The sequence below is a fragment of the Lepidochelys kempii genome, chromosome 7 (assembly GCF_965140285.1).
Source record: "Lepidochelys kempii isolate rLepKem1 chromosome 7, rLepKem1.hap1, whole genome shotgun sequence".
Lineage (NCBI taxonomy): Eukaryota > Metazoa > Chordata > Testudines > Cheloniidae > Lepidochelys > Lepidochelys kempii.
In genome coordinates this window covers 111,825,477-111,845,283 of record NC_136386.1, presented here as the reverse complement: position 1 = coordinate 111,845,283, position 19,807 = coordinate 111,825,477, and the positions used below count along the sequence as shown (strand labels likewise).

At 38.8% G+C, this 19,807-nt stretch overlaps 1 protein-coding gene across 5 annotated transcripts in view; it reads left to right on the top strand.

Annotated features, from left to right (window-relative positions):
- Window positions 1-19,115, top strand: part of ATRNL1 (attractin like 1) — a 1,086,620-nt gene extending 1,067,505 nt beyond the window's left edge. For 4 of the 5 annotated variants that reach the window (XM_073354269.2, XM_073354267.2, XM_073354264.2 and 1 more), the window contains one exon: window positions 16,760-19,115. In XM_073354269.2, coding sequence (XP_073210370.2) covers window positions 16,760-16,884 — 125 coding nt within the window. In that variant the 3' untranslated portion in view covers window positions 16,885-19,115. Of the gene's footprint in view, window positions 1-6,537; window positions 7,015-16,759 lie in introns of those variants that run through there. The other variant, XM_073354266.2, reaches the window with a different exon arrangement.
- The last annotated feature ends 692 nt before the right edge of the window (window positions 19,116-19,807 follow it).

The window sequence follows — 19,807 nt, the reverse complement described above, 5'->3', positions numbered from 1 at the left end:
CTCTCCTGGACTCCTTTCCCCTTCAAGTTAGTCCCCCAGGGGATCCTGGCCATCCGTTCCCTGAGGGAGTCTAAGTCTGCTTTCCTGAAGTCCAGGGTCCGTATCCTGCTGCTTACCTTTCTTCCCTGCGTCAGGATCCTGAACTCAACCAACTCATGGTCACTGCCTCCCAGATTCCCATCCACTTTTGCTTCCCCCACTAATTCTACCCGGTTTGTGAGCAGCAGGTCAAGAAAAGCGCCCCCCCTAGTTGGCTCCTCTAGCACTTGCGCCAGGAAATTGTCCCCTACGCTTTCCAAAAACTTCCTGGATTGTCTATGCACCGCTGTATTGCTCTCCCAGCAGATATCAGGAAAATTAAAGTCACCCATGAGAATCAGGGCATGCGATCTAGTAGCTTCCGTGAGCTGCCGGAAGAAAGCCTCATCTACCTCATCCCCCTGGTCCGGTGGTCTATAGCAGACTCCCACCACTACATCACTCTTGTTGCACACACTTCTAAACTTAATCCAGAGACACTCAGGTTTTTCTGCAGTTTCGTACCGGAGCTCTGAGCAGTCATACTGCTCCCTTACATACAGGGCTACTCCCCCACCTTTTCTGCCCTGCCTGTCCTTCCTGAACAGTTTATAACCATCCATGACAGTACTCCAGTCATGTGAGTTATCCCACAAAGTCTCTGTTATTCCGATCACGTCATAGTTCCTTGACATCACCAGGACCTCCAGTTCTCCCTGCTTGTTTCCAAGGCTTTGTGCATTTGTATATAAGCACTTGAGATAACCTGTTGATCGCCATTAACTTGGGTTTGAACAGAGACTGGGAGTGGCTGGGTCATTACACATATTGAATCTATTTCCTTAAGTTAAGTATCCTCACACCTTCTTGTCAACTGTCTAAATGGGCCATCTTGATTATCACTACAAAAGTTTTTTTTTTCTCCTGCTGATAATAGCTCATCTTAACTAATTAGCCTCTCACAGTTTGTATGGTAACTTCCAACTTCTCTGTATGTGTGTGTGTGTGTGTGTATATATATATATATATATATATGTCTTACTATATGTTCCATTCTGTGCATCTGATGAAGTGAGCTGTAGCTCACGAAAGCTTATGCTCTAATAAATTTGTTAATCTCTAAGGTGCCACAAGTACTCCTGTTCTTTTTGCAGATACAGACTAACACAGCTGCTAGTCTGAAAACCAGTTTTATGTGAGGGATTTCAAGAGGGAGCTACTCTATTTGGCTTCCTACATCCCAAGGGACTTCAGAATCTAACTTCAGAAGAGTCAAAGGAGGAAATTCTTAATCTCATGGGAAAAAACTCATATTTTTCTTTAGACTTGGTTCAGGAGATTCTCTTTCAAGATGTATTATTTTACAAAGGACACAGAGGTGTTCAGTTTGTCACATGGAGTCCAGAGCTACTTGAATTTCATAGTGTCAAGTTCTCTTGATGTTTTACCAGAAATGGAAATGTTGTTTCGACTCCCTCACCACACCAATTGTAGGTTTCAGAGTAACAGCCGTGTTAGTCTGTATTCGCAAAAAGAAAAGGAGTACTTTTGGCACCTTAGAGACTAACCAATTTATTTGAGCATGAGCTTTTGTGAGCTACAGCTCACTTCATCGGATGCATCCGATGAAGTGAGCTGTAGCTCACGAAAGCTCACACCAATTGTAGTGCTGACCATGCAATGAGCACACTGACATATTAAAAACTCCGTGCGTTCAACACTGTCACAGGTATGGCTGAGTGAGCTTGCTCTCCTTGCAATTGCGAAAGATGTGACAGTGAGGTTGGAGCTGGACAGCATCATAGAACAATCTGCCAAGGAAAAGGGTCGCTATGGTGTGAGGTTTCAATAATTGGAAATACACAAGCCAGCACAATGTGTGTGAGATTCCACTTTTCTTTAGGCCTGTGAGTTTTATGGGGGTTTTTTAAAAAACTTTTTATGTTTATAAAAGTCTAAGGCAGTAGTGTCCAAACTTTTCCTTTCACGCCCCCTCTTACCAATAATTGAATATGTCCACGCCCCCAACCATCCCACCCCACCCTACCCCCTGGGCCGGGAGTGGAATCATGGCCAAGCCAGGGACTGGGAGTGGAGCTGGGGCCACAGCTAGGGGCAGAGTCAGGCTGGGTAGTGCTCCCTCTCCACCCCCACGTGGGGGCTGGTCCTGGGTCCCACTGCGCCCCTCCCCCAGACAACCCTCTGCCCCTCACTAGGGGGGCACACTGCCAAGTTTGCGGAACACTAGTCTACGGTGATGTGAGTGTTGGGCCCCACGCTGCATGTTTGCTGACCTTGCTCTGACTCATTAATCTGAACTTGGATCAGACTTGTTCAACAATGCCTTCTTGCGTGTCAAAATTCTAATACAATGTATTCTGTACAGTACAAGAGATTCAGGAAAACAACTAGATGAACAGGCCCGTATACTATTTCTCAAAAACAGAATACCTCACGTAATTACTCTGAATGCACATGCTCTGAAAGGGCCTTTTGTATAAAATGTTTGTTTTGTAACATTTTTCTCTTATATATTAGCTCCTCTGGTAGAATATGTTCTTGTGGTTCAAGCCTTTAACCATATTCATAGGCTTTTCTGCTAGAATTGGTAAAATCAATGTACTGTATGAGGTTGTGCCATCTTTGCTAAGGGACTTGCCCAGGGTCGAGAGTAGGGCATTGGCTCTCTTTTTCCTGAGTGTCAGGCATTACCGGAGGCAGAAAATCTCACTAGCCATGCATTACAAATGTTTGGAACCCTGAAGGTGTCATCTCAGTAATCTGCTTTCAACATATCTTTCAAAATTCTAGGCACTGTCTGTCTCTATGACTTAATTCTGTATCACATTTCTTAGATCATTTGTTTGTTACAGTGGCTGCAGGGTACGTAGCTAGGGATGTGCTTAATGTTTAACTGTAGAATTTGGCTGAATACTGAATAACTGGAAATGTTATTTGGCCAAAGCCAAATAGTGGATAAAGCAATGATATATTGCAGCAGGATGTCAGACTCAAAAAACATTTCCAGTAGTTAGTCAACTTCACAAAACAGAACATATGAGTTAGAGCACATACATTACGGAAAAAGTACTGCAGATAGAATATCTACTGATGATTAAACCAGTGTACCAGAATCTCAACACACCTCTATGATAATTTGTTTGCACAAAGGTATTCATCACTGTCCTTTTAAACAAATTTTGTAGATAGCAAAATAACACTTGTAATGTACAGATTTGCAAGAGTGAGGACAGCAACAAGCAAAGTTCTGAGATATTACTGTCCTGATCCTGCTTCCTGGGAATAATATGGTTATTGTTTTGAGTGGGAGTAGGATTGGCCCCTATAGGGAAACCTTAAGCCTGTAGTTTTCTAGGGTTCTGTTGTTCCATCCTGAGCAGAAGAGGGATCTGATATTGGGGCAGAGGAATCACAGTGAGAGCGTCTGACATAAAGAGCAAAGAAGAAAGTGAGAGGGTTAGTAGGAAGGACCAAAAGGCAGCGGGATGTTCTCCCCTCCTCCTCCAAACCGATGCCAGCAAACATATCAGATCTGGCCACAAAGAAGAGGGATAAGAAATGACAAAGTTACAATACTAATTATTACTCGCGTAGAACAGTGTCACGTCTGAACAATTCATTTTCCCGTGGATCTTTGAAGAGTTATTCAGAAAATTCTGATATCAGGATTTGGTTAAATACTCATTTATAGTCAAATTTGAGTGCAGCTCTATATACACACAGCATTCATTTGTAGTGAGAATGAGAGACTGTGGAAATAGCTGGACTGGGGAAAAAAATAAAAATAAAAGAACGGCATCAAAGATCAGATTTGTGGAATAGCATCATTAGTAAAAGTCAAAAGAAATTATACTTCAGCATTGTAATACAGGGCTGTCTCTGGCATATCCCGTTGCTACAAGACATATCTGTGTCTAACTGTTGTTCATCCTGTTAACCATTTTTAGCAAGGCTTTAGTTTTTCTAATGACAGTTAAAATCACCAACACGGATGAACTGATCTGGATAAAAACGGAGCTCTAAATTTTGTGTCTGAAGTTCCATGATTCATGAACATTTATGATTTTTTATATATTCGGTTTTCTCTCTTTCATATGCAGGATCCTAGCAAAATGTGTTTTTCCCATTGCCTCTGCTTTGGAAATCTATACGAGAAACTAAAAGTATATTGAGGAGATACTCAGTGTTTTGTGGAAGGTTAAACCAAAATGTGCCTCGACCAAGAAAGAGGTTCATAAATTTCCCCTTTGGTATTATTTGGACTTCTAAGCAGAAGCATTTAGAATTTAATTTGTGTTTACACTTTAACTGGTCTATATTTACATTGGTTTAACTCAAAGTTGGTGAAAATAGTACTTTGTCATCAGTCCAAATAAGAGTTTCCTCTTCTGCAAAAAGGGGTTCACAGGACCAAATTAGATTCCTGCACAATTAATGCATCTCACCAAATTCTTGTAGAGTAGCAAATTATAGTATTTTTCTTGAAAACAAGTTGAAGTGCTGCATATCAGGAGAATACAGATGTTTTTATAACACAAGGGTAACTGATTCAATGTTACTGAGTAGAGACATAGTCAAACTGGAATTTTAATAATTTAGATGGAAACAACATGCTTGGAACATTGCTGTGCAATGAAATCTATGTAATTACATGCATTTTTAACAAGTATACAGTTGTAGGCCACATGTCCATTTAACTAGTTTGAGGTTTTTAAAGGTTCTGGACAGATTCCTCATTTTAGAAGTTCTTAATTTTCTACTCTTAAAAACAATTTATTTTGCTAAAAATGAAAAATATAGATAAATTACAGATGATTTGCTTTATTGTGATTGATAGTTTTTTACTGTAGTTCACTGTACACCTTTCTTGTGTATTATAACATATGCTTTTTCCCAAGAAATATAAGCAATTTGTTTTTGAGACTCCTGTTTAAAACTCCAGCTCATAATCAAGAGGTAGATGCATGACAGAAAATGTAATGGTTGATTAGATGCAAAACTCATCACTGACATTGAAAAATTAAATGTAAAATATAAAAATGTTCATACAATCTATTATCATGTCATGTAAAATATCTATTTATTGACAAAAGCAATGAAATTAAGAGTTAAGCCTGTCCTCGTTTTTTATCATCATTTTGTGCCTAGGTACAAATGCCATCATGGAATAGACTAATAGTCTAACAAGAGTAGTATCCTGTCTGTAATGGAGGCCAATGTAAAATACTTCAGATAAAGACAACAGACTGCTTATAATGCTCCTAATTATTGATATTGTGTGAAAAGAATGTCTTTCCTGACCACACATGGTGATCTGTTTAATACTTGAAGCTTGGGTATTGATAACTATTGTAGCTACAGGAGCCATTATTATATGTATAAATGTCTACTTCTAGGCATACTAATCCTAATCCAGTCCTAATGTCTGAGGCTAGGTATTGCAGGGTTTTGAATTGGTCACTTTCACACTGTGAGGTATATCCTCTCCAGCAGACCATAACTTCTCTTTTGAAGTTGAAGAATCAATAATGTAATAAATACGACTACACAAATGATGTCAAGTTTCCTAAGCAGGCCACCAGAATAAATTGCAAAGAATTGAATAATGTACTTGAACATCATAGCAAGACAAAATCATTTTCCTATCACAACCTGAAGTTGTCTTTCCCTCTTCCAGATTTAGTCAGATAAGTGATATCTGGCATTTTTTAAGATCAGATGTGGCTCATAACATCATAATTCATGCATTCAGATACAGCTGTTATGCTTGAAATTCCCTCCTGTGTTCTAGCTTTACCAGTCTCTGACCTAGGAAGTAAATTCTGGACGAAAAGACAAGAAAACACCTGAAAAATGCTGCCAATGCTGATTTAGTCTTCAAGTGTTGTAGGTCCAACTGTGCTCAAATATTATTATTATTTATACAGTAACATAGGTATGCCGGGTGCCTTACCAATGTGTAACAAAGACACATCTCTACCTAGCAAAATGACAGGTTTCAGAGTAGCAGCCGTGTTAGTCTGTATTTGCAAAAAGAAAAGGAGTACTTGTGGAACCTTAGAGATTAACCAATTTATTTGAGCATAAGCTTTCGTGAGCTACAGCTCACTTCATCGGATGCATCTGATGAAGTGAGCTGTAGCTCATGAAAGCTTATGCTCAGATAAATTGGTTAGTCTCTAAGGTGCCACAAGTACTCCTTTTCTTTTTACATCTCTACCTAGAAGAGCTTAAAATTTATCTTACAGATGCATAGTAGGGTATGGGGAGTGTAGTATGAGGAGGAAAAGGCAGCAGCCATAAAAGTTCATGATGGGAGAGATTTTCAAAAGTATTTAAGTGAATTAAGCACCCCATTCCCATTGAATTTAATATGAATTAGGTGCCTAACTCCTTGAGGCCCCTTTGAAGATCCCCTAGATATACTGATGTTATACGCTTGTTATGTTCTGTAGTCCTATCATATTCACTCTGTTTTATAACTAATTGTACATCTAGACCCCTGTTCCTGAAGGAGTTGGAGTGGACTAGAAATGTCTCATATTGGCTGGCTGGAGGAAAGCAGCATCTGACTGTATGCAGAAATTGCAGCAGGCCCCTCAGAGCACAAGGATATTTGTATAGTGCATCGCCAAATATTTTAAGGCTTGCTATTTTATTTGCCTTATCCCAGAACTGTTGGCTTTTGTATCTTGCAAATTGACAGAATCAGCAAATTTCTTAGAGGACCCTGAACTGTAACTGTCCTCAATCCCAGCAGATTGACAAGAGGCAGCTCATTCCCCTGAAAAATAAGTCTACTATAAGAGTAAGGTTGTGTTTAGCCTACTACAGATGGTGGCTACCAAAGTAACAAGGATTTGGAAGTATCTCTCTGAAGTCAGACACAAAGGAACCTCAGCTGTCCTATCTACTAGCATATCACCACTGACCTCCATTCTTGTATTATTAATTATTATTTATTTGTATGGACACTGTCCCATATTTTTATTTATTTCAATGTAAATTATGTATATAATAAAAAGACATATTCCCTGCTGTCTTTATTGTCTTCCCATATTTTGCTGAGAAGGAGTTACCATCATCCCTCAAGAAATGGGAAATTATGGGGTCACTTGCCCAAAGTGATTTCCCAGTTGTTATTTGCAAGCTGTTCTAATTCTACAGGCAATACCAGCCCACAACATACACACACAAAGCAAGAAGAGGAGTTCTCAAAAATTCTTTTGATGTCTCTGTTCTTCTGGAGAAGGGTGTTAAGGGTTAGCCAGGCATTAGGTCTTCTTGCTGTTCCCTCATCTTTGAAGATAACTAATGGGGAAAGTGTGTTAGTTGGTTACTCTAGAAAATCGGAGAATTTATTAGGGTTGAAAAAGACTTCAGGAGGTCATCTAGTCCAATCCCCTGCTCAAAGCAGGACCAACACCAACTAAAAACCTCTAAGGATGGAGATTCCACCACCTCCCTAGGTAACCCATTCCAGTGCTTCACCACCCTCCTAGTGAAATAGTGTTTCCTAATATCCAACCTAGACCTCCCCCACTGCAACTTGAGACCACTGCTTCTTGTTCTGTCATCTGCCACCACTGAGAACAGCCTAACTCCATCCTCTCTGGAACCCCCCTTCAGGTAGCTGAAGGCTGATATCAAATGCCCCTTCACTCTTCTCTTCTACAGACTAAATAAGTCCAGTTCCCTCAGCCTCTCCTCGTAAGTCATGTGCCCCAGCCCCCTAATAATTTTCATTGTCCTCCGCTGGACTCTCTCCAATTTGTCCACATCCCTTCTGTAGTGGGGGGACCAAAACTGGACACAGTACTTCAGATGTGGCCTCACCAGTGCCGAATAGTCACTTCCCTCGATCTGCTGGCAATGCTCCTACTAATACAGCCCAATATGCTGTTGAACTTCTTGGCAAGGAGCGCACACTGCTGACTTATATCCAGCTTTTCGTCCACAGTAATCCCCAGGTCCTTTTCTGCATAACTTCTGCCTAACCACTCGGTCCCCAGCCTGTAGCAGTGCCTGGGATTCTTCCTTCCTAAGTGCAGGAGTTTGCACCTGTCCTTGTTGAACCTCATCAGCTTTCTTTTGGCCCAATCCTCCAATTTGTCTCGGTCACTCTGGACCCAATCCCTACCCTCCAGCATATCTACCTCTCCCCTCAGCTTAGTGTCATCTGCGAACTTGCTGAGGGTGCAATTAATCCCATCATCCAGATCATTGATAAAGATGTTGAACAAAACTGGCCCCAGGACCGACCCCTGGGGCACTCCGCTTGATACCGGCTGCCAACTAGACATTGAGCCGTTGATCACTACCCGTTGAGCCTGACAATCTAGCCAGCTTTCTATCCACTTTACAGTCCATTCATCCAATCCATACTTTTGTAACTTGCTGGCAAGAATATTCTGGGGAGACCATATCAAAAGCTTTGCTAAAGTCAAGATATATCACATCCACCGCTTTCCCTGTGTCCACAGAGCCAGTTATCTCATCATAGAAGGCTATCAGGTTGGTCAGGCATGACTTGCCCTTGGTGAATCCATGTTGACTGTTCCTGATCACCTTCCTCTCCTCCAAGTGCTTCAAAATGGATTCCTTGAAGACCTGCTCCATGATTGTGCCGGGGACTGAAGTGAGGCTGACTGGTCTGTAGTTCCCCAGGTTCTCTTTCTTCCCTTTTTAAAATATGGGCACTATATTTGCCTTTTTCCAATTGTCCGGGACCTCCCCCGATCACCACGAATTTTCAAAGATAATGGCCAATGGCTCTGCAATCACATCAGCCAACTCCCTCAACACCCTTGGATGCATTAGATCTAGACCCATGGACTTGTGCATGTCCAGCTTTTCTAAATAGTCCTTAACCTGTTCTTTCACCACTGAGGGCTGCTCACGTCCTCCCCATACTGTGTTTCCCAGTGCAGCACTCTGGGAGCTGACCTTGTCGGTGAAGACTGAGGCAAAAAGACCAGAGAGTACTTCAGCTTTTTCCACATCATCTATCACTATGTTGTCTCCCCCATTCAGTAAGGGTCCCACACTTTCCCTGACCTTCTTCTTGTTGCTAACATACCTGTAGAAACCTTTCTTGTTACCCTTCACATCCCTTGTGAGCTGCAACTCCAGTTGTGCCTTGGCCTTCCTGATTACACCCTAGCATGCTCTAGCAATATTTTTATATTCCTCTCTAGTCATATGTCCAAATTTCCACTTCTTGTAAGCTTCCTTTTTGAGTTTAAGTTCACCGAAGATTTCACTGTTAAGCCAAGCTGGTTGCCTGCCATATTTGCTATTCTTTCTGCACTTCAGGATGGTTTGTTCCTGCGCCCTCAATAAGGCTTCTTTAAAATACAGTCAGCTCTCCTGGACTCCTTGCCCCCTCATATTAGCTTCCCAGGGGATCCTGCCCATTAGTTCCCTAAGGGAGTCTAAGTCTGCTTTTCTGAAATCCAGGATCCGTATTTTGCTACTCTCCTTTCTTCCTTTTGTGAGGATCCAGAACTCAACCATCTCATGGTCACTGCTGCCTAGGTAACAGGGACCCAGCAGGCAGCCCATGAAGATATCAGAAAGCAGAAGATATTTAAAAGTAAATTAGGGTTTGGAGGGTGTTGGGCTTATTGTGGAGTTTTTTTAATCTATGCAAATCATCTCAGGTATGCGCATGTATCTCACCCAAGTTAGCTTTCACACTGACACCCACCCTCAATAGTTGAATATTACCTGGTTTGGCAGTTGTATGTGATTTTCACATTAATGTCATTAAAACATAATAAAAATAATGCATTTTTGTAACATCTTATGACTGAGCTCTCAAAGGGCTTTAGAATTTATTTTTTAATGTAGACTCACAACACCTTTGTGATCCATAAGAGAAAAGTGTTATCCCTGTTTCACAGAGGCATAAGGTAGTTAAGTGACTTGCTGAAGGTAACACAGGAAGTCTGTGGTAGGAACACCCTGGCCTTTGTGGCCCTCAGTTGTGTAAATTAATTTCAAGACAATCCTTTGTCCTCTAATTGAGAAAAGAGTGTTAATGACGAAGTAGGAGCTATTGCCTTTAGAAGTGTCACTGGATCTTTAAAATTCCACCTGAGCATCAGAACTAGGTAGAAATATTCTTGGTGCAATGTCTCAGAGAAAGGATGAGAGAATAGTTCCAGTGAATGCCCAGAAACACCTGTATCATCGTCTGTTTTGAAAGTTAAACTCCCAAGCAATATAGTTTTTGATTCAGTATATGTTTCCTAACTCTAAATAATGAATGTATGCTGATTCAGTATGCATTCACACAGGTTAACAAGGAATGTGAACCATTATATCAAACTAAGATATAACTGAAAAAAGCACTAAATGGTTTGGATTTGATGAACCAAGATATCTCCATATATAAAAAGTGCTTTATAGTCCTGAAATAATAAAAAAAGGGCAGAACCCAGTTAAAATTCCCAATATGGAATTACAGGTAGTAATTCCCATCATTTACTCAGTATGTTTTAAAACTGTTTAGATCCATTTGCATGAGCTTTAGTGGGCATTGGGCTGTGTGATGCAAATGAGTCCATTGTACTAATGCAATGACACTTTGTCCATTACTACACTTAGCTTGTACAAAGAAAAGGAGTACTTGTGGCACATTAGTCTACTCCTTTTCTTTTTTGTGAATACAGACTAAGACGGCTGCTACTCTGAAACCTTAGCTTGTACAGTATCTTTTTAAAAAGTCAACAAATGAAACTGAAGTAACAGTGCAAAGTGCTGAAGGTTGAAACTGTTGGTTTAATAGCATACTATTGACCCAGTCTTTTCTCTTGTAAATCTCTCAACCTCAGTCACAATGCTGTCGTTCTGTTTTCATTGCTTCATGTGACCTTAACCAGTTTCTTTTTTCTTTTTTTTTTGTTAGGATAGCAAACAAACCTAATTGATCTTTTTGAGCTCTAGTTATTGTAGAGTCCTCAACATTATAGATGGTCTGGTTCTACATAACAATGAAAATGCCTACAGTTTAATCTAATGAAGACATTTATCTAGAATTTTATCTCCCGATAATATATATTTAAATGGAAGAATGTTTTTCAGTTATCTGGATAGTCATGCATAGCAGATCATCTTTAACACCATCAATTTTAACAAAAGGCATATTTATGAACTCAATAATATTTTCATTAAAATTAATTATAGAGGAAAAATTTTAAATTTGCCAGCAAATAAGACCAAGTTTTAACATGTTAATTTCTGGAAAAATGCACCACAAAACCAGTGATATACCTGAGATACATCAGTGATATTTTCATTCTTTGGACCGATGACCTAAACTCCCTTATAGATTTCCATCACGAATTCTATAACCACCACCCATCCACCAAACTGTTTCTAGAACACTCTTACATCAGCATCAACTTCCTGGCAACCACAATCAACTTCAGTAATGGAATCCCACAGACAGTTATATTCAGGAAATGCATGAACCACCGCACTCATCTTCACAGATCCACTCATTACCCCAGACACGTCAAGAAGTTTGTTATCTACAGCCATGTACTGTGATACCACAGAATAACACAATAAAAAACTTCTTCACCAAACACCACCACTTGACCAGAGAAGTAGGTCCCATCATGGAACAGGCCACCCCAAGAGAACCTGCTTCAATATGGGAGGGAAAAAAATCCACCAATTGCACACCCCTAGTAGTCACCTACTACACCACACTGGTACCTATATAGGATATCAGCGAACAGTTACAACCCATATTTGATGGGGACCACATCCTGAAAGAAATCTTTCATGAATCCCTTCTTCTGGCCTTCAAACAACAACCTCGCCAAGCTCATCGTCAGAAGCAAGCTTCCAGCAGACTGGGACTGACCAACTCAAAGCAGCACCAGACCCTGTCATAACAACAGATGCAAAATCTGAAGACATATTTCCACTGTTATGATGATCAACACCCCCCACAACATACCTTTCAAGACCCACGGGTCCTACACATGCCTATCACAACACATGGTATACCTCATCCAGTGTATCAAATGCCCCAACAACAACTATGTGGATGACACCAAACAATTGCTATGCTTTTGAATGAACTCACACAGAAAAATTGAAGACAAAGACATCCTATCACCTAGGGGCAAATACTTCTCACAAGATGATCAATCCATATCTGACCTCTCAGTCCGTGTCCTCACAGGAAATCTGGCCAGCATCTTCAAAAGACAAGGTTAGGAGCTTAAATTCATAGGTCTGCTGGACACTAAAATTATGGACTCAGTAGCAACACTAGCTGTTCTAATGAGACACAAAATCTGTAACTCATTAACCCTCCTTTGTACTAAGACTGCAGAGGTGTTAGTTGCTCACTTCATCTTGAATTGTCTCTTGCAGTATGTGTTAACTGCTTATGCTTAACAAACTGTTCCACCTTGAAACTCTAATTACCTTTCCCAGACCTGAAGAAGAGCTCTGTGTAGCTCAAAAACTTCACCTGTAGAAGTTGAGCTAATAAAAGATAGGTTTCAGAGTAACAGCCGTGTTAGTCTGTATTCGCAAAAAGAAAAGGAGTACTTGTGGCACCTTAGAGACTAACCAATTGATTTAGCATGAGCTTTCGTGAGCTCACGAAAGCTTTTGCTCAAATAAATTGGTTAGTCTCTAAGGTGCCACAAGTACTCCTTGTCTTTTTAATAAAAGATACTAACTCACTAACCTTGTCTCTCTCCTATCCTAAGATCAATAAGGCTACAACAACACTGCAAACTGTTTCTTACTCTAAGAGATAGTGTAGTCTTACATCAGTTCGTATGTAGCTCTATACACTCTAGCAAAACATTTAAACATCCCAGCATGGGTATTTCCATTTAAATCTGATTACAGTGAAATAAAACTATAGCTATTAAAGGCTTAGGAGAACTACAAATACAAGCAGTAAAAAAAGACAGTTAGTAAATGAGGTAGTAAAACATTTGAGCAGGGCAAACAGTTTATAGTGCTCAGTCTTCCTGTAGCAGACTGTTCTATTCAATACAGACCCATGCACTGTTCCCTGAACTGCACTTAAACCTGCAATTAACCTTTCACGCCTAATGAAGCTGTTTTGCTGGAAAATTAAAATATATTGTAGTGCCTGTTTTTACAGAGACTGGGAGGAGAGTATCTCAGAATGAATGACTTTTCAGAGGCTTTTGTTGAAAAGCAAAATTAAAGTGCTGTGTTTGTATACAAATTGGGAATGCACTTTGCAAGGCAATCTCATTTGATGTGCTGTATTTTATTCCTGTACTTATTAATTGTTTTACGTAATTGTTAAAACAACAGCAGCATACCCACCCACCAGTAATTTTATGATTAGGCAGCTACTGCTTGACAATCAACTATTACCATTTAACTTCCATTAGGAAAGATTATATTTCTAAAAAAAGATAACCAAGTTCATATTGTATTCTCTCATATTTTTTCTCATTATGAATGCATTTTTCTTTAAAAACCTACGTACTTTACAGTGACATATTTGGCCAAGCTCCCTTTTTAATTATCTTTCCATACATATCTGTAAAACAAGTTACAGATTGTTTTTTCCAGCAAGGATTATGAAAATAACCTGACGTAGTTCTATGCAGCTAAAACAAATTGGACTAAGAAATAGAACTAATTCTGTGACTGGACTTGAATTTCCAGACCTCAGATCATTAGAGGTTCTTCCCTGTTCGTGGATGCTCTTTACTGACACCCTACCGAGAGATAAGAAGAAATGAGATAGTGTTGTGGTTTGGCACATATTAAGGCTACGTCAGCAAAACTCATGTCGCTCAGGGGTGTGAAAAAAACACCCCGCAGAGTGACATATGTTTCGTCAGCATAAGTGGTAGTGTGCACAGCGCTACATCGGCGGGAGAGCTTCTCCCACCGACATAGGTGTTCATTGGGGTTGGTTTAAGCATGTCACCGGAAGAATCCTCTCCCATCGGCATGGAGCAGCTACATGAGAGATCTTACAGCTGTGCAGCTGCCTCAGTCCAGCTTTGCCTCTGTAAAGTCTCTAGTTTAGATAAAGCCTAATATCTAAAGAACACAGGTAAACTAAACTGGCCGTGAAACTGGAGGTGACAGATGTTGAGCATCATAGGATTTACATTTCCAGCTTTAATCATCTTAAATATATTAGATTTTTGGCATTTTAGGAACAAAAGTCTACAAAATAAAGGTGAAGTTTACAATAAATATTTAAACCCCAGCATTTTAATCAAATCTTCAGTTGTATTTTGATGTAAATTCTGCTTGCCTGCAGCATCTGTGCATCATCTTGACTTGGTAAATGAAATTCCTTTAGACCGCCAGTCTGAAATAATGAATTGTTCCCCTAGTTAATTGTATTGCTTTGATAACAAGGAACTGTGCTGGGCCTAGAGAACACAATAAGTAAATTTCATCAGATGATTTGTGTGACGTTTTGAAAAATGATCTTCTGGAGTGACCTGATTTTAATGGAACTCTAACAGCATGCCAACATGTCCCAGAATGAAGCATTAGATTTGAAGGAAACAGTGTTTCTTATATGTTAGTTATGCAGAGTGGGGTGAGCAGCATGCAACCAAGCATACTAAAAAAAAATATATATATATAAGAATAATTGGAAGAAGTGTTTTCCTCCTAATATACAATCCATTTAACATACTAGCTAAGCCTAGCTGTTAAAAACAGAGTCACATATAGGGAAGCATCAAAAATGTCACTTAGATTTTATCCCTGGCTTTAGTTACACCAGCTATTGATAATGTTTTAAAGGTACCTCAAAGATAGCTTATAATTTCATTTATCAATGTCAAATTTTAGGGATCGCTAACTAATGCCAGGAAATGAGTGTGTGTGTGAAAAATTACTTAATCTTGGCCCTTGCATATCCTGAAACTGAAAAATGATAATAGTATTTAACACTTCTACAGCATATAGCACTTTGCATTTTCAGAGTTGTATGCACATTAACTAATTAAATCTTGCAACATCTTTGTGAGATAGGGAAGATACTATTACAGTTTTGGATTAGCACAGAATTTCCAGTATATCGGCAACCTGAACCACTTGGTTTCTTTCTCGCAATTTATTTGATGTAAGTAAAGCAGACTTTAGAGTCACAAAGAAACACTGAAAATTATATCTTGTCACTTATAATCAGCTAGGTGATGCAGTGAGATAATGTGTGAGGAATTACACTTAAAATTGGATTTTGTGATAGATAAAACTCAGTCCATGTAAAAGCAATAATACACGTTATTTGTTACAAATACTGGAAGCTATCTTAAAAGGTCCTAGAGTGGATTAGCAGTGGCACTGTATGCAACTAAGGAGCATTGAGTGAGCTCTAAGGGGAAGCCTTTACTGTGTTTGTCAATATTACTTAAATTAGTTATGGTTATATTGGTCCCCGAATGTTGTGAAATCAAGAATCAATTACTCTATCAGAGTTTGAAAAATAAAACAATGTGTTTTTGTGAGTTGTTACTGTTAATATTTTACATAAACTATTACTATCATGTTTTACTATCTGTTAACAACCCATCTATAATTTCTCTGATTTTATGTCTCCTATGATAAGACCTCTGATATACCAAGATCAAATCATTTTTTCATCTTCATCCTTATTTTTAATTCCCCAAAGCCATTAACAATTTCACACCACTGGCCAAGGGAATGGGACAAGTTTATAAAGAAAGTACATGTTTTGTATTAAAAATGTCTGTCTGCTTTGCTGAGGCTGTGTTTAATGGTTTTCTTAAAGCTGGTCTCTTTCTTTGATTAAAGCTATTTGGACTAAAAACATCCTTTGATTACAGTTCCAGTGAAATATTGTAGTTTGCTTCTTCATTCTACTATGTTATCACATCCGTTTCTCTTTAAACTATTAGGCTAATTCTGTTAGTGTTTTTATACAGATGAACTTCAGTATTAAAGTTACTTGCTACGTAAAAGGTTTGTAGATGCTTACAAGTTGTCTGTCACTTTTTCTTGCACTTGGTTTTCCACAATCCATGTAGCTTTTACTTTAGTACATGTATTAGCAAGTTGCAGACACGAAGTATGGACAGACTGCAAGCAGCTACCAATATGTTTCTTTGATAAACGAGTGTTGCAAGGTTTCACACAGTATAACTGAGAATAGAATTTGGCCCTAAGGCTTTACTTGGTTTCTACCATGCTCACACTGTTTACAAAAAAAATGACAAGTTACGTTTTGTTGTTGTCATTTATATTACAGTAGCACCTAAAATCTCATCTGAACTCAGGGTCCCACTGTGCAAGGCACTGTGGAAACACATAGTAAAAGACAGTCCCTGTCCCAAAGAACTTCTGTCTACGTAGACAAGACAAACAAAGGAAACAGAGGCACAGAGTGGTGAAGTGGCTTGCCCAAAGTCACATAGGAGGTCAGAGGCAGAGAAAAGATGGAACCAAGGCCTTCTCATTTCCAGCCTAGCACCCTATCACCACACCACACTACTTCCCCCCCCCCCTTTTGTTCCTGATTACAAGAAAAACATATTAGATCATAGGAAAATGTTTGTTAGCTTCCCATCTCACTTTGAAATAGCCGATGACTTACTGGAAAGGTACAAAAGACTGGACATGAAAGGAACCGACACAATGCTGTGGAAGTCTTCTCACCACTGGGCACTAAATTGTGTTTTGTTTTGGTTTTTTTTTATTTTTCTTACAGGTCTTGCAATTGCAAGTGCATTGATAGACATTTCCCAACAGAAGCCTGCAGACTGTAAAGATAAGAGTTCAGGAATCAGAAATCGAAAACATCATCTTTCAACACGTCAAGGAACTTGTGTCTGAGGTCCAGAAAATGTACTTGTACATTCTGTAATGTTTTCCTTTTAAATGGCTTCCATTGAAAGCTATACTACAGCCTCAGTTTTTATGGAGGCAAACCTATGGATTATGATGACGAAGATGATGATGATAAGTAATGTTTCCTGTTATATTCACACTTGCAGCCTGCTATTCCCCACAGCAGAACAACCTTATGGCAAATATGAGTCTATTTGATGAGTTTATTTAGAAATAAACTAAATACTTGTCTCGATGCTGAGTATATCTTGCAGCGGGGTGGATATTGAGTACATCTAGGAAAGACTACACATTGTTTTGTAATGTAGAAGGGAATTGTATAATTGAAAACTAAACTATTCACAGGAAACTAAAAGACATTTTTGTAGAGCTTAATGTAATGGTGAGAATTGTACAGTTTTCTTCTCTTAATGGGAGTTAAAATACTCTTACAGAAAGCAGGAACTGAAGATGCTGATGTGGATTTAGGGGTTGTTTTATCATTGCCCAAATCTGAAGGCAGATTTTGAATTAAGCAGTATGTAGGTGTAGCCAAGCAAATATGTATTTTGATGATCATATCATATAAAAACCTGATTAAAGCATATCATGGTTTTTTTACCTTCCTAAAGGCCCTGACATGCAATCTAGGCTACAACAGGATGATGAGTGGACTTCATAAGAAGTTTATTAGAATTCCGACTGATATGTACTGTAAAGAGTACATGTTGGTCTTCTATACCAACTAATTATCAGAGCTGATGGAGCATGGAAAATGCTGTCCTGAAATCAAGTTTCCTTTTTTTCCAAAAGCTCTCTCCAAGATTGCAAGCCTAAGGAGAGTTTAACTTGCTGTTACTTTGCAGCAGTATACCTGCTTTTGCTTCAACACTGTAATTTTCTAAAGTGACTGTAAATCATTGTCCTCACCTCCCAGCAAAAAGGTTGCACCTCAAACAGCACATTGACCCATCCATAATAATAATTAATAATACATTATGATATTCCTCTGACCTTCCTTTCCCAGCTGCAGAATTTCATCTGATCTTCACTTTCATCCTATTTCAAGAAATATCCTGCATACAAAATACATATAATAATAAACTTCCAAAAGCCAGCGAGATTTTGGTTCTCAGATCATCCCTCCAATATGGGACCTCACCAAATCAATGCTCAACAACAACAAAAAAGCTAACAGAAAAGCATCCTCTCTAGTAGGCCTTAGTCTAATAAGCTTACAGGAGCTTGTTTACCATGGTAAAAGCTCCAACAAACAGCTTCATATGGCCCTCGTCACTGTATTTTCAGTTAGTTATAATTCTGAAATACAGCAAAAGAAAAAGAGACTGTTAAGGGGGGGAGGTAGCAGATGGGTCTTATTTCTCCTTTATGCATTAAACATTGATGATGGTTTATGTGAAACCAATAGTTTTGTTAGATCTTGCTTGGAAGTGAAGTTTATCACCTCCACGGTTGCCAAGGTGCTAATGTAGGAGAGAGCCACAGAGGTATAAATGCCTCTTGTATATGATAGAGTTTTGGTAAATATGAAAGATATAAAAAGATAATTGATGTTTACTACTATAGCTGTATTTTTCATTTTCTTTTTTATTTTAGGAAGGTGATGACATTTTACTGTTTACAATTGACTACATAGTTACTTGCATGCCATGGTGGTACAGCAGCAGTCATAAACCCCTGTTGTGAGTTGATAGTGTTTATTTTGTAATGCCATTCATACATAAAACTATCCTGCTTAATTTGGATGAGGATTGAATGTAAAAATTAAATAAATATTAAAAGGAATGGTTGTACAAGATTATTAGGTTGCATCTTACCATGACTGCTATATTGTTTTGACAAATTGTACATTTATGAATTATGCTATAATTATTCCTTAGCTGGCATGATTGTTTCAGTATTTTCCTATCTTAAAATATGACATTCTTAAGCTAAAATAATGTCATCATGATATTGTGTTTTTATTGACTGTTCTAACCTCACTCCCTTATTTCTTAAAACCTAAGATTCATTTTTAAAGATTCTTTTGCAAATTTTCAGTCAATGCTACTTAAAACCTGGAAAAAAGTGTCTTCTGAAAATAGCTCCTTATGTTAGTTCTAATGCAGAGCTGCTCCAGGGAAAATAAGCCAGTAGAACTGGTGTGCATGGTGAATTAGCCATTCAAAAAGCAAAGAAATAAACCACTTGTCTGGAAATTTTCCCTAATTCTGTAATATCTTTCTGTCTAAATATTACACATGAGAAATATACAGTTTTTTATGTGTACCTGAGACCCATGGTACACAGGTCATGTATTCTACAGAGCAATTACTCTGACTGGAATCCCCCACGTGGGAATTGCATCTACCTGTGGTCACCTGGAGTTTGACGTTACTTGAAAAGTAAATTCACATTTAAATGGATTATAATGTTTATTGTAGCACTTGAGATGGGCAGATATTCATTAGGCATTTTATTAAGCTATCAGTTAAAACATGTGGTTTTTATTGTTCAAGTAAAGTACCAGTGTCATGGGGTCATTCAACATTTTCATTATATTCAGAGTACTTTTTCTAACACCTTCTTGATTTTTCTTCTCCCAGCGTGCGTACAAATTAGTAAAAGTAAGTGCATTAAAGAGAAATATTAAATTAATGGTTGCCATTAAATGGAAAATTGCAACAGGAATCAAACCACAGTATCTCAGTAACTATGGTTACTTTGTTTTAGATCTATGAAAATACTGATGTGTCTCAGATACCACACTATGCCAATTGTTGGCAAATACTGACTCTTAATGGTGACCACTGTACACTGGGTGACAGATATTCTCATTTGCTTTATGCTTAAGAATGTTCAATGCTCTGCTCCCAGAGTATTTTTTGAACTCTAGATCAAATTCAGAAAATGTTGAGTGGCCCTTTGT